This window comes from Schistocerca americana, chromosome 8, assembly GCF_021461395.2.
Source record: "Schistocerca americana isolate TAMUIC-IGC-003095 chromosome 8, iqSchAmer2.1, whole genome shotgun sequence".
Lineage (NCBI taxonomy): Eukaryota > Metazoa > Arthropoda > Insecta > Orthoptera > Acrididae > Schistocerca > Schistocerca americana.
The window spans coordinates 287,328,090-287,343,686 of NC_060126.1; the positions used below are offsets into that span (position 1 = coordinate 287,328,090).

The window sequence follows — 15,597 nt, forward strand, 5'->3', positions numbered from 1 at the left end:
ATGTATTAAATAAATTGTAGAAGGTCAAATAAACAATGATTTATGACTGAAGAATGTACTCCAACCTGTGTCATTCAAGATCACCGGACTTATAAATGATATTACACAAAAATACCAAATGTAGACAATGTTGCTGCTTTACAAAGTAAAGTGAACTTTTTAACTATTGTCTGATGCTACTTCTCTTGCACCTACAAATGCATTGCTGTGAAACAGTTGTAGTGCTGAAGTAATGTTTATTAAATTTAAGTTTTAGAAGACATATTAATGAGAGAATTGTGTCGTATGGTCTAGATGTAAAGTGTGTGCGTCAAAACTAGGTCATGGACTGAGTACCAATTGGAGCACAAAGTTTTTAGCCTGTCTTTTAACTTAGCATGTACCTCTCAATGACATGGAGATTTCTCAGAAATAAGATGCAATTCCGACTCCTCTTTAAAGTTTACTTTCTCTTTGTCAGTTGGATAACTTAAGTAAATGAGACATGCAACTTGCTGATGTGATGTCCAATTGGAAGATCCGCAACAGCCTATTGAACTACATGAAATCATTATTACCAGAATCAATTCATATTACATTCTTCTATACATATTGTAAATTAAAACCCACACTGCATTTTTCTGTCTGTATGTGTAGGCTAATATCAGAAACTACCCATGAGAAGCCAGTGTGGGTCATTAGTGTGTGTGTGTGTGTGTGTGTGTGTGTGTGAGAGAGAGAGAGAGAGAGAGAGAGAGAGAGAGAGAGAGAGAGAGAGAGAGAGAGATCCACATGTAGGGTGTTAGGGGTATAAGTGCATATATTTCTACTGATGACTGTGGACAATGTACTGAACAACATTACGACAGTATTTACATCATTTGCAGACTAATACTTACGGCTATTATGAGTAGTATGTTTTTAGGCTGGTTAGTATCTCCAAGTTTGTGTGGTACAAGCAGGCCATTAATGTGGATGCATGGATGCTAAACAGATAGTCTGTAGTCACAGGCATAGTTGATTTCACAGTGGAGTTACGATGGTGCAGAAAGCATCAGGTAGTAAATTATGTGACATGTTTTTGCAAAGACTGTCGTACAGAAATTTGATGAATACTTTTCATTGATGCCTATTGTCAGCATGAACTGGTATTAACTGCAAAACCCTGCACCCTTAAAACAAATGTCAAAGTAAATAGACTAGCTTCACGAGCCCCAATACTGTGTAGATAATGCTGTAAAATTTCTTAGGTTTCGGTACTCATGCCCCAAGGAAAGAACTTGAGATCTCATGAGGTTTACCTTCTTGTGAATAAATACAGCATACTGCAAGTCTGAAAACAAAACAATATGAAGGCACATAAACCTGATCTAAGCATCAATCAATAACAAAACAGTGCAAAACCAGGTCACAGTATATATGTAATTTTGATGGAGAATTGTATGGTAGCATGTTTAGTCATTGATATCAAATTTCCCAACAATTTATCACATTAAAAGATACCAGAAATGACACATTTGAAGAGAATTGTAATGTGATTTATTCCAAGAAGTCCCTTCCGTACAGCCTAGCCACCCGTGGTCGTCAATCCGCAGTGGTGAGCAGTCCCTCTCTAAATATACCAAGGATCTCACTGAAGCCTTCACTGACCGTAATTATCCTCCCATCCTTGTACAAAAACAAATCTCCCGTGCCTTATCTTACCAGTCTCCCACCACCTCCCAAAGTCCCACAGTCCGGCCACAATGGAGCATTCCCCTCATAACTCAGTACCATCTGGGACTAGAGCAACTGAATTACATTCTCCGCCAGGGTTTCGATTACCTCTCGTCATGCCCCAGAATGAGAAATGTCGTACCCACTATACTTCCCACCCTTCCTACCATGGTATTCCGCCATCCACTAAACCTACACAATATACTTGTCCATCCTTACACAACCCCTGCTTTCAATCCCTTACCTCATGGCTCATACCTCTGTAATAGACCTAGAAGCAAGACCTGTCTCATAGATCCTCCTACCACCACCTACTCCAGTCCGGTCACTAACATCACCTATCCCATCAAAGGCAGGGCTACCTGTGAAACCAGTCACGTGATTTACAAGCTACGCTGCAACCACTGTGCTGCATTCTATGTAGGCAAGACAACCAACAAGCTGACTGTCTGCATGAACGGCCACTGACAAACTGTGGCTAAAAAACAAGTGGACCACCCTGTAGCTGAACACACTGCTAAACATGATACCCCTCATCTCAGTGACTGCTTCACAGCCTGTGCCATATGGATCCTTCCCACCAACACCAGCTTTTCTGAATTGCGCAGGTGGGAACTTTCCCTGCAGATACATCCTATGTTCCCGTAACCCTCCTGGCCTCAATCTTCGTTAGCCACTGTCCACACCCATCCAGCCCCCTCCCTGATCCCATTCCAGCACTAATCAGCCGTCATTTCACCACCACATCCAGTATTTTAATTTCTTTTTATTTTTATTTCTCTCCTTTCCTCTACTTACCCCATCCCCCCCTCCGCACCTACTCTCCTACCCTCCATCTAAACTGCAACACTACACTGTCTGCCACTCCCACCATACTATCCCTCCCCCTCCCCACCCCAGCCTCCTCCTCACCCCCACCCAGTCGCCCCTCCCATCATGCACTGGTGCTGCTGCTCGCAGTGTAGGTTCAGCCCTCTGAGACTGCAGATGTGTGTGCAAGTTGCACTTGCGTGAATGTGTGTGTGAGTGCGTGTGTGTATGTGTGTCTACTGCTGACAAAGGCCTTAATGGCCGAAAGCTATGATTATGTGAATCTTTTTATTGTGCCTATCGTGACTCAGCATCTCCGCTATATGGTGAGTAGCACCTTTCCTTCTCTCATATTGTTACATTCCGTCCTGGATTTTCCATTGTTTGATTTAATGAACAACATGTGTTTGACAGTCTCTCACTTACCAATATCTTTCCCAGGGACCACCTTAGCAATAATTGTGCGGTTAAGAGGTCCTGAGACTCCAGAAAACAATCCTACAGCACAGCCTGAAACAAAATATTTCCTTCTTATATAGAAATTTAAATTGCTGCAGTTGAGGTATTTGTATAGGCATTGTGATTGGGAGACCATAAATAACATAACTTTGCATAAAGATGTTGGGAAATAGTTTTACACAATGAAATAATTAACCAAAGTACATACAAAATTAATGCAACAGAAAAATTCCACCCTTCCAAGCCTTGGTAGTGAACTAATATTTTCTACTCTAAGGCAGTACATCTGTTATTTTTATGGAAACTATTACTTCTCCTTGTTAGGCTAATACAACTTTTCAGCTAAGTACAATTAAACAAAAATACTCACCTAAGTACAGGATTCCAACATTTGGTGCTGCAGCAGATATTAATGACCCTAAAATTTTTGTTATGTAGCAAATTGCAGACACAGCTGTATCTGATAAGCCTACAATTTTACTAGATATATGCAGTCCACTAATCATTGCTGAAAGTAAGTTTGAAATTTATTAGGTAACTACAAGAAATGTAATTGACCACTTCATTTTCTTCTTAAATTTGAATACTTACCAATAACTCTTGCAAGTATTACAACACTGGTAAACAGTGAGAATTCCTGAATATCCCATCCAAATTTCTTGTTTGTGAAGAGGAAGTAGACAATATTTTCCCCTGCAACATATTTTCATGACCAATACATTATCTGTTATAACTTCAAGTTGAACAAATATATTTCAAGGAAGATGCAATACATGAAAGTCACAGATCAAATAAACAGAGTAAGACGTGTGTACACTTTAACAGTCAAATCATAACTGAGTCCAAGTCTAGCGGGTGCTGGCTGGCTGGCTGCTTAGGTGATGCTGCTGCTGCATGGCTGGCAGACAGCGCCGCATGTAGAGGATGCGCATAACTGTGCGGCGGCACTTTGAAAGACTGGCGAGTCACAACATTATCTACTTTTCCTATGAAGACTTAGTAATTGTTATGGTAGGGAAGCAGTAATAAGCAGTATATTCTTTTGTTTTTTATGCATAGTAAGTCATGCGCACTCAACACCAATTAAAGGACAAAAACAGCTTACATGCTCTAACAGCAGAAGAAATTTATTCCAATCCAAGAAATAACTATTAAACCATCCACAATCCTAGGTTAAACTATTAATTAGCAAAACCAATCTCAAAGAAATGAAAAGAGCAGAACAGGTAAGAACCAAGTTTTGTACAATCATTGATTTTTTTTCACATGAAACTTATTACCATTTTTTTTGCTGTAGTAAATGTATTCCTCTTCTTGTTGCAAGCTGTGCTCATAATAGATCCAGTTTTAAAGTAAATTAGCTTGTACTGGATCCTTTCAGTAAAAACCAATGCTGATCTTTGTTTTGAATTTATGTTAATGAATATAAACAATATATGCAGCTGTTGCTCCAGAATGAAAATAGTCATGTTTATAATTACACTGTTTGTAAAGTGACACATTCTGTGCTAACCAAACAGTTGGGGGATTCCACTTGCTGAAGCTGTAAGTGGGCTGAAAAATTTGTTATTTCTTTACTAACAGGTTGTTATCAATATTGCGACACCAACCTTGGATCTGCGATATTTGCGAACTGGGGGAAAAACTTGATAATGGCATCTCCCCCTTCAAGTGTTAGAGAGAGAAAGTCAAAAATTTAAAAAAAAATCAATTTTTCAATAATATGTTCATTTTGTAGCGCACATCTTTCTAAAGAGTTTGATTAGGTTAGATTAGATTTACTTTCATTCCAATTGATCCGTAGTGAGGAGGTCTTACAGGATGTGGAACATCCATAAAACATATGTTTTACATAAAACATATGTTTGAAGAAATGTAAGACATGTTATTCGGTCTTACGTGTGCCAAACAGCAGTGTCACACCCTTTCACACAGTGTTCTTCTATCACACGTCACTGTATTTCACTCTGCAGGATTCAAATGTGTATATTTGGTAATGGAAGCCATCAAACCTGTATTCAGGACAGTGAAAAGTAAAATGACTGTGGTACCTCTCCTGCTCCCGGGCACCCAGTTTGAAATCCTATGATTATTTGTAACTGTGAGAATAAGAACTCTTCAGAAAATTAGCACTATTTATTGCCTATTAGCTAATAACTTTCTGTTTTGTGTGACGTAAAATTAAATATAGCAAACATAAAACCAGTAAAGACAAGAGACAAATCTTGGGTAGCAGAATTTTTTTCTATCTAATCTTGCTACAGCTTTACACAGCATGCTTTCCTTTTTGGAAAAGAATCTATCACCTCCTCAAAGTTCATAAACGTTTTGCTACATGACAAATCAAAATGTCATTGTCTAATACTGAAAAAACTGTTAATATGAATAATACCCAAGACTGATGTGGTTTCTTGATTTGATTATGTCTATTTTGTCACTGCCCACTGGAAAAAGTGAAATAGGCCTTTCTAATATTGCAGCAATTGTAACACATATAAAATAAGTGATACTGTTTTGGTACTAATGGTCATTTTTATAACAACGGGATATAAGTCACAAGGTACCAATATCAAATGCATATGAGGCCTACTACAAGCAAAAAGTTTTATGTTAGGAAATAGTTTCATATTTGATTCATACACTCTAGTTTCTCAAGCAAGAGATCGAAAAGTAGTAATACAAAATTTTTATTAGAAATCATCATATTCCTCCATATAATTTTGTGATGCCTCTGTTTCTTCTCCTTCCTCATTCCAGAATCACTGCTTTAGTTATCCCACATTTGTTCTCCAGTTAGATGTTATTACGTGTTCATACAACACATTTTCCAGGCTATTCCAAGAATAGAACTTAAGTGGCTGGTAGCCAGGGACTGTACAACTGGCCTTTACCAGTGTAGCAATCTGGTAAAAATTTCTGTCAAAATTTCATTTTCTTGGATACAACGAGAAGATAATATGTAATCTTTCTTACCTGTTATTCCTGTTAGTCATTTATTTCCACCCTGGTAGTCTAAACCTATGGATTTCACTAATAATTATGGCAATACTAATCATTCATACACCCATTCAATCACATAAACAAACAGTGATTGGCATTCACTCATTCGGGTTTTTCTGCTCAGCTTGTATAGCCCCATCCCCTTCTGTCTGCAGGAAAGTTTATTTCTAGACGCAATTGGGATTCCCATGGCAGAGACATCATGTACACTACACACGCATTCAAAAATCAACTTATGTTTTGTTCAGAAATCAACTAAGAGTGTATTCAAAAATGTTCAAAAACCAACAGGCATGCATTTCAAAATAATATGAATAATCTCAATATAATGGAAGGAAACATTCCACGTGGGAAAAATTATATATAAAAACAAAGATGAGGTGACTTACCAAACAAAAGCGCTGGCAGGTCGATAGACACACAAATAAACACAAACATACACACAAAATTCAAGCTTTCGCAACAAACTGATGAGGCAACAGTTTGTTGCGAAAGCTTGAATTTTGTGTGTATGTTTGTGTTTATTTGTGTGTCTATCGACCTGCCAGCACTTTTGTTCGGTAAGTCACCTCATCTTTGTTTTTATATATAATATGAATAATCGATAGACCAATGTGTGCTGGACACTAGGCACTTTGTGAAACAAGGTTTTTTGCTTTGGTGCCCCCTGAAATTGCCGACCGGCGCAGATACCCCAGTTTGCCCCCCCCCCCCCCCACCCCCACCCCCACCCCATTAGATCTGCACCTGTATGACACAAATCTCGTCATGGCCATGGGAGTGTGCATATAAGTGGGTGTGACCTATTTCTGAAAAAGAGCAGTGCTCAAAAGCTAGTGTGAATGTTGTTTTCTGCTATGAGTTATTGTGCTCCATGTATTGATCCACTATAGGGGAATGGTTGCCTTTGTTTTATTTTACATACTGTGACACATCTGACATTCTTCTGGTAACATTTTGTGGCTACTGATATCATATTCCCATTTCTCATTGCTGTCTCTCCTACAACCCAATAATTGGTTTACACTAAAGTCCAGGTCAAACAATAGCTGGATACCCAAGCTAGACTTCTCTTTCTTGTAGTGGGTAGCTGGAGGCCATGATTTCCCACAGAGACAACAGCAGTCAAGTGTCGGAAATGTCAGAAGAAACTTAAAAACAAATTATCTGATGAAAGAATAAATACTTTTGTGGGATACACACCACACAGAATATAAAAATGTGCTGAGAAAAGTGGCAAAGTAGAAGGAAATACGTCTAAATCAAACAAGTATTAATTTATTCCATACTAGCTGTTCCCAGCCATGTGCTGCTGTGGCTCAGTCTGGTTAAATGGAAAAGAAATAAATGAGAAAGCACATGTTTCTAATCTGCATGGGATTGTATCTACATGGTAATCTCCTACTCCTCCATATCTCTGTCCTTCTCTCTCTCTCTCTCTCTCTTTGTCCCCGTGCTCCTCCTTTCTCCTCCCTCTGTCCATCACCTTTTCCCCTCTTTCTCCGTTTGTCTTCTCCTCTCTCTCCCTCTCTTCCTGTCCCCTGTCCCTCTTTCTCTGCCCCTCATGTCCTTGCCCCTTTCTATGCCCAACCTCCCCCCCCCCTTCTCCATATCCTCCTGCTCCTCTCTCTATTGATCCCCTCCCTTCCACTTTCTATGTCAATTTCTTCCCACCTGTCTGTCCATCTCCTCTTCCCACCTTTCTCTGACCTCTGAGATTGTGGCTTATATATTGTTATTGCAAATTCAGATTATGTAGTAGTAGTCTAATCATATGCCAATAAGCAATAAATACAGCTTTCTCGTTTGCTAACAACACTTCACTACTACACATTTTATACACTTCCTTATATATTAAAAATATATAGGTTTTAGTTGTCCAAAAGTTTAGCATATGGTAGACACATATTATTGGTGCTATTTAAATGCAATAAAATGTCAAAATTTTGAAGCAACTATTGAAGAACTTTTGAAGACAAAAGATTTTGAACAAACAAACATTTACATTTTCATTTATACAGGTATTCATGAATAAAGACATACTTGAGTATAGTATACCTGTGCATACTATCATATGCATATTGCATAAATATGACAAAATTGCTATGATAATGTGACTGCACAAACTCAGAGTTAACACTGTACATCATGTTGTTTTTACCCTCCACGCTGCCCTCCAATACTAAATTGGTGAACCCTCGATGTCTCAGAACATGTCCTACCAACCGATCCCTTCTTCTAGTCAAGTTGTGCCACAAGCTCCTCTTCTCACCAATTCTATTCAATACCTCCTCATTAGTTATGTGATATACCCATCTAATCTTCAACATTCTTCTGTAGCACCACATTTTGAAAGCTTCTATTCTCTTCTTGTCTAAACTATTTATTGTCCACGTTTCACTTCCATACATGGCTACACTCCATACAAATATTTTCAGAAACGGCTTCCTGACATTTAAATCTATAGTCGATGTTAACAAATTTTTCTTCTTCAGAAACGCTTTCCTTCCCATTACCAGTTTACATTTTATACCCTCTCTACTTCGACCATCATCAATTATTTTGCTCCCCAAATAGCAAAACTCATTTACTACTTTAAGTGTCTCATTACCTAATCTAATTCCCTCAGCATCACCCGACTTAATTCGACTACATTCCATTATCCTCGTTTTGCTTTTGTTGATGTTCATCTGATATCCTCCTTTCAAGACACTTTCCATTCCGTTCAACAGCTCTTCCAAGTCCTTTGCTGTCTCTGACAGAATTACAATGTCATCAGCGAACCTCAACGTTTGTATTTCTTCTCCGTGGACTTTAATACCTACTCCGAATTTTTCTTTTGTTTCCTTTCCTGCTTGCTCAATATACAGATTGAATAACATCGGGGACAGGCTACAACCCTGTCTCACTCCCTTCCCAACCACTGCTTCCCTTTCATACCCCTCGACTCTTATAACTGCCATCTGGTTTCTGTACAAATTGTAAATAGCCTTTCGCTCCCTGTATTTTACCCATGCCACCTTCCGAATTTGAAAGAGAGTATTCCAATCAACATTGTCAAATGCTTTCTCTAAGTCTAGAAATGCTAGAAATGTAGGTTTGTTTTTCCTTAATCTTTCTTCTAAGATAAGTCGTAGGGTCAGTATTGCCTCACGTGTTCCAACATTTCTATGGAATCCAAACTGATCTTCTCTGAGGTCGGCTTCTACAAGTTTTTCCATTTGTCTGTAAGGAATACAGCCGTGGCTTATTAAACTGATAGTTCGGTAATTTTCACATCTGTCAACACCTGCTTTCTGAGGGTATTTCGCCTGTCTCATACATCTTGCTCACCAGATGGTAGAGTTTTGTTAGGACTGGCTCTCCCAAAGCTGTCAGTAGTTCTAATGGAATGTTGTCTACTCCAGGGACCTGGTTTCGACTCAGGTCTTTCAGTGCTCTGTGAAACTCTTCACGCAGTATTGTATCTCCCATTTCATCTTCATCTACATCCTCTTCCATTTCCATAATATTGTACTCAAGTACATCGCCCTTGTATAGACCCTCTATATACTCCTTCCACCTTTCTGCTTTCGCTTCTTTGCTTAGAACTGGGTTTCCATCAAAGCTCTTGATATTCATGCAAGTGGTTCTCCTTTCTCCAAAGGTCTCTTTAATTTTCCTGTAGGCATAGTTACTCACATTCAGAGGCTAGATCTGTAAATAGTAATATAACAATATCGTTCTGGAGCATCATTTAGTAACAGAACAGCAGAAAATGTGACACCCCTAGAACAGTGGGAAGGTTATTTGATCCCTAGTAGTATTTGCATTAAAAATCCATTTGTTGTTGTGATCTTGAGTCCTGAGACTGGTTTGATGCAGCTCTCCATGCTACTCTATCCTGTGCAGGCTCGTTCATCTCCCAGTACCTACTGCAACCTACATCCTTCTGAATCTGCTTAGTGTATCTATCTCTTGGTCTCCCTCTATGATTTTTACCCTCCACACTGCCCTCCAATGCTAAATTTGTGATTCTTGACGCCTCAGAACATGTCCTACCAACCGATACCTTCTTCTAGTCAAGTTGTGCCACAAACTTCTCTTCTCCCCAATCCTATTCAATACCTCCTCATTAGTTTCGTGATCTACCCACCTAATCTTCAACATTCTTCTGTAGCACCACATTTCAAAAGCTTCTATTCTCTTCTTGTCCAAACTATTTATCGTCCACGTTTCACTTCCATACATGGCTACACTCCATACAAATACTTTCAGAAATGACTTCCTGACATTTAAATCTATACTCGATGTTAACAAATTTTTCTTCTTCAGAAACGCTTTCCTTGCCATTGCCAGTCTACATTTTATATCCTCTCTACTTCGACCATCATCATTTATTTTACTCCCCAAATAGCAAAACTCCTTTACTACTTTAAGTGTCTCATTTCTTAATCTAATTCCCTCAGCATCACCCGACTTAATTCGACTACATTCCATTATCCATACTATGGTTAAAGTAAGACCTTTATTTCTTCCATTAATTTCAGTGTCGTGTGACCATTGCAATTAAAACCTTAACACAAAGTTCTAACAGTTTGAGACTAATGTTTTGGACACAATATTTTGCTTTGCTGCCCAGAAATATGACATATTTCTGAAGTCCCTAACATTTCTTCATTTCTGTCATTCATATGTTTCTAAATACTGAAATCACACTTTGAGCAGATTATTGGTATTTTTCATACGCACTTTCAACATGGCTTTTTTGCATTCCTCACAGATATAAGTGGTCTCATTAACCTTGCTCATTCCAATTTAGCACATCTTTTGCTTTTTTATTTGTCTGGTCCTACAGCCACTTCTTCATTCAATTAGTTTGCTTGCCCCTGTCCCATTCTTTGTTCTAGATATACTATATGAAATTTCCATGAAACAGAGGAAATTCACAAACTGTGGTACACTACTGTCAAAAGTAGAAATGAAGAAAAGTTATTACGTTTCATGGAAAATGTTAAAAACAAAATTTTTTATTGCTGAAATAAAAGTTGACAGGCATCCTTCAACTGCTTTTATTGTTCTAGTACTAATAAAATTCTTTAATGTCTAATTATTTTCACATTACATCTTTTGACTACTGAAAAATGAATGCTTTCCTCTTCTGATTATTTGATTGTAGATGAACCAAGTGTTTACTGATGCCACATTTAGAATATTGGAAAAGACACAGACCAACCATTTATTGCAAACACCTTTCATTGAATATTTATGAATCATTTGATGAATGATATCACACTTTGTCATGTTATAGATGGTAACAGCTTTTGGTTTCTTTTTTCCTTCTGCACTCACTGCTGCTTTGAAACATGTGCTGGAAATAACGAAATTCTTATTCTTTTTGCCTTCGTACACTATCAGAGAGCATTCTGTCTTATCAGTCCCTTTCAAGATAATGGTAGAACGTAAGCTAATACTGTTCTTCTTCATGCAGTTGGGGATTTCTCAATGAATCTCGTTCATCAGCCCCTCTAAAACAATGTTTCCTTCTGTCTGAGTTTCTCTGCAAGCTGAAAGGATGTGAAGAAGTTGTCTGTTGTCATTTTTTCCCCCTTATTAAGAAATGGCTCCAAATGCTGGTTGTCTTGATGGCCTTCCTCCTTACCAAGGAAGGCACTGCAAATGTACTTCCATTCCATGTCTGCAGCTCTCCAAAACTTGAGCCTAGATTTGTCAGGTTTGTTTGACATAAACTGGGTAAACCAGCACCTCACTTTACTTTAAAATTAGCTGCTCATCAAGTGTAATATTTTCGCCAGGTTGGTAACAGTTGAAGCAGTTTTGCACAAATTTGTTCCATATTTCAAAAACAATAGTGATATTGTCAGCAGGGTTGCACTGAGCTCGAGATGATTGTCATCGAATCTGAGAAGTTCACAGAATTTGTTTCTTGTTGTTTCATCTCTATTAATCTTAGGCTCCCAAGAAAGTGACCAAAGGCCATCCAAGAAAACCCCTTCAGAACAAAAAGCACCTCTGGCTTACATGATATCAGTCACTGTCTCCAGTTCCTTCAACAATATGCTCCAACACTGTTTTTTATTTTGGCCCGGCATTTGATTCTGTGTATGTGTGTGTGTGTGTGTGTGTGTGTGTGTGTGTGTGTGTGTGTATGTGTGTGTGTGTTTTATGATAGACAGCATCAGTTCTTCAAAAATAAGTTGGACAGCACTGATGATGGAGTCATATGCTGTAGATTCCCCTCTCTCCTTCAGGAAGTTCAAAGCAGCCTTCTTCCAGGCAACAATTTGCTAGCTGCCTTCCATTCTGTTCCATCTCTGGTTGCCATCTTCACTGTTTTAGTAGTTGTATCCTGAGACTGTTGTGGAAAGAGTGGTGATGGGACATCACCTACTGATATTAACTCCTCAGTTTTGCTACTTTCATCACCTGTTAACTATGGCACGAAATCAGCATCTGAATCTGGGTCACCTTCTCATTAAGTATCCAAGTTCTCCAGAATATTCAAAATCTCTTTGTTAGTAAGATCATAAACTCCATCTGAACATACCTTCAAAGGCCCAATGATACCAACTGACCACTGTGTTATCCATGGCCCAAAGGCACTATAGGATGTGGATACGGAGGGGCATGGAGTCAGCACACTATTCTCCAGGCTGTTGTCAGTTTTCATGGCCTGGAGCTCCTACTTCTCAATCAAGTAGCTCCTCAATTGGCTTCACAGGGACTGAGTGAACTCCACTTGTCAACAATGCATGGCAAACACAAACTGTAACCCATACAATTGCTTAGCCACACCTGATGGTGCTTCATTTTGGTGATCTGACAGGAACTGGTGTATCCACCATGGCAAGGCGACTGGCAGTAAGACCATGCTGATGCAAAATACTTGGAAACACCTACTACAGGGCAAAAAACACTGTTTAAATGATGAGATGAGTAACAACAGCAGTATATGGAACATTACTGAAATGTTACTTTACAATGTCAAGGACAATATATCAAGAAACGTTTGATGCAGCAGTTTGTTGAGCAAAGCAAAATGTAACACAAGTACTTTTGTAATTATAATAACAGAAATATACCAAAAAGGAATTATACCAAGTGTCAACTGACTGCTGCCTTTGCTCTACAGATACTTCATGAAATCAAGAAAATTAAGCACATTCCAGTACATTATTGTCAAAAGTGACAAAATTTTAGTAAAAAAAAAATGTTAAAAACTGAATGTATTATTACAAAAATATAAGTTATAAGGTGTCTTCTGACCTGTGTCACTGTTCAGCTGTCTATTCAGAAAGTAGGGAATGTTTTGGTCTGACACTGCTAGGTGCGCGCCGAACGCATATGTTTTGGTATGTCTGTGCTCGGCAGCCCAGTCGGCATCCATCCATGACAGTGAGAACATCTCTGTGCATCTGGTTTTTTTGATATTCGAATTTGAAATGCACGCTGCAATCGAAAATCCTGCCAATTGTGAGGTGCGGTCTGTGATACGGTTTTTGTTGGTGAAAAACCTAAAACCCACAGAAATTTGTCATGAACTGTGTAAAGTGTACAGAAACAACGTAATGAGTGAATATTCCATCTGGAAATTCGGTTTAAAAATGGCTGAACCAATGTTCACGATGAAGAGAAGAGTGGGCACTCGAGCTCTGTGACTGACAATCTTGTCGCTGAAGTGATATTTTCCCTCATCCGCCCTACAGCCCCGATCTTGCAACAAGCGACTTCCACTTGTTTCCCAAAATGAAGAACTGGCTTGCAATGCAGCACTTTGATGATGACGTGGAACTCCAGGCGGGCATGACTCACTGGCTGAAGTCTAAGGCAGCAGAATTTTATGATGAAGGCCTTTCAAAGCTTGTCCACTGCTATGATTAGTGCCTCAGTGTGTTTGGTGCCTATGTGGAAAAGTGGTATATCAGTCGCTCTTTCAGATGTATATAATAAAATATATTTCTTGTACTCAGTTTTTTTCTAATGGCAAAACGTTCCCTACTTTCTGAATAGCCCTTGTAATATTGAGACATCTAATATTTTCTCTTTACATATTTTGACTACATGATTAATGAAATACAACTCAACTAAGTCAAGATTTTGGTTCAATAAGCATGTGTAATGTTTCAAATTATTCATGAGGCAGACAAAAATAACTGAAAAAACTGTCTTCACAAGACTTCAAAAATTCTTCACAGATTCATTTGGAAATACAATACAATGTTGCAATCAAATACACGTGTTTCTATGTACATACTAGAGTGCCATATAGTATATAAATTTTGCGTACATTATACACAAAATAAATAAAAATGTAATAAATATAACATGTATTTACATATCATATGGTGCTCCAGTAGGTATACAAAAACATGCTTATTAGAATGAAGTGTAGTGCCACAATTTCAAAGGAATCAGTCGAGAACAATCAGAGATTTCAGATTTTGAACAAATAAACATGAGACTTTTGCTAAAGATGTATCCCCTTTGTCTAAATAAATAAAAATCTATATAATGGAAGGAAACATTCCACGTGGGAAAAATTATATATAAAAACAAAGATGAGGTGACTTACCGAACAAAAGCGCTGGCAGGTCGATAGACACACAAACAAACACAAACATACACACAAAATTCAAGCTTTCGCAACAAACTGTTGCCTCATTAGGAAAGAGGGAAGGAGAGGGGAAGACGAAAGGAAGTGGGTTTTAAGGGAGAGGGTAAGGAGTCATTCCAATCCCGGGAGCGGAAAGACTTACCTTAGGGGGAAAAAAGGACAGGTATACACTCGCACACACGCACATATCCATCCACACATACAGACACAAGCAGACATATTTAAAGACTTACCTTAGGGGGAAAAAAGGACAGGTATACACTCGCACACACGCACATATCCATCCACACATACAGACACAAGCAGACATATTTAAAGACCCTAAGGTAAGTCTTTCCGCTCCCGGGATTGGAATGACTCCTTACCCTCTCCCTTAAAACCCACTTCCTTTCGTCTTCCCCTCTCCTTCCCTCTTTCCTGATGAGGCAACAGTTTGTTGCGAAAGCTTGAATTTTGTGTGTATGTTTGTGTTTGTTTGTGTGTCTATCGACCTGCCAGCGCTTTTGTTCGGTAAGTCACCTCATCTTTGTTTTTATATATAAATAAAAATCTAAATATTTGTCTGCACAAAATCATAAATCTCTGAAAGTTCTTCACCGATTTCTTAAATGTCCAAAAGGTCTTCACCTATTCCTTTCAAATTTTGACACAACATTGCATTTGAATACACATGTTTCTTATATACCTACAGGTGTGCTGTATGGTATATGAATATATACACAATATACATAAAATCATAGTTTTAACTGTCTGCATCAGAGAGAACAAAATTGCACATTTTTACAGCAGAGCATTTTCTTATTCACAGTCAGTTTTCACAGAAAAACTGTACACTGTTGTTGACAAACGTATATAGTCTATGTCTGTCTGAATGTTCAATAGAGTATCATGACACTGAAACATTTCCAGCAAAAATATCTAAAAAAGTTCATGACTGATCTACGTCAAATTTTAAATTATATGTATACCGTAATTTAGAGTAAATCAGTAAAGAACTTTTAGAGATTTTTGCTAACAAT

At 38.3% G+C, this 15,597-nt stretch overlaps 1 protein-coding gene across 2 annotated transcripts in view; it reads right to left on the reverse strand.

Annotated features, from left to right (window-relative positions):
• The window catches only part of LOC124544677 (proton-coupled folate transporter-like), a 165,486-nt gene that overhangs the window by 42,463 nt on the left and 107,426 nt on the right, over positions 1–15,597 (reverse strand). For both annotated transcript variants that reach the window (XM_047123302.1, XM_047123301.1), the window contains 3 exons: positions 3,556–3,657; positions 3,335–3,472; positions 2,932–3,015 (listed from right to left, as the gene is read on the reverse strand). In XM_047123302.1, the coding sequence (XP_046979258.1) occupies positions 2,932–3,015; positions 3,335–3,472; positions 3,556–3,657 (324 nt within the window). The remainder of the gene's footprint in view (positions 1–2,931; positions 3,016–3,334; positions 3,473–3,555; positions 3,658–15,597) is intronic.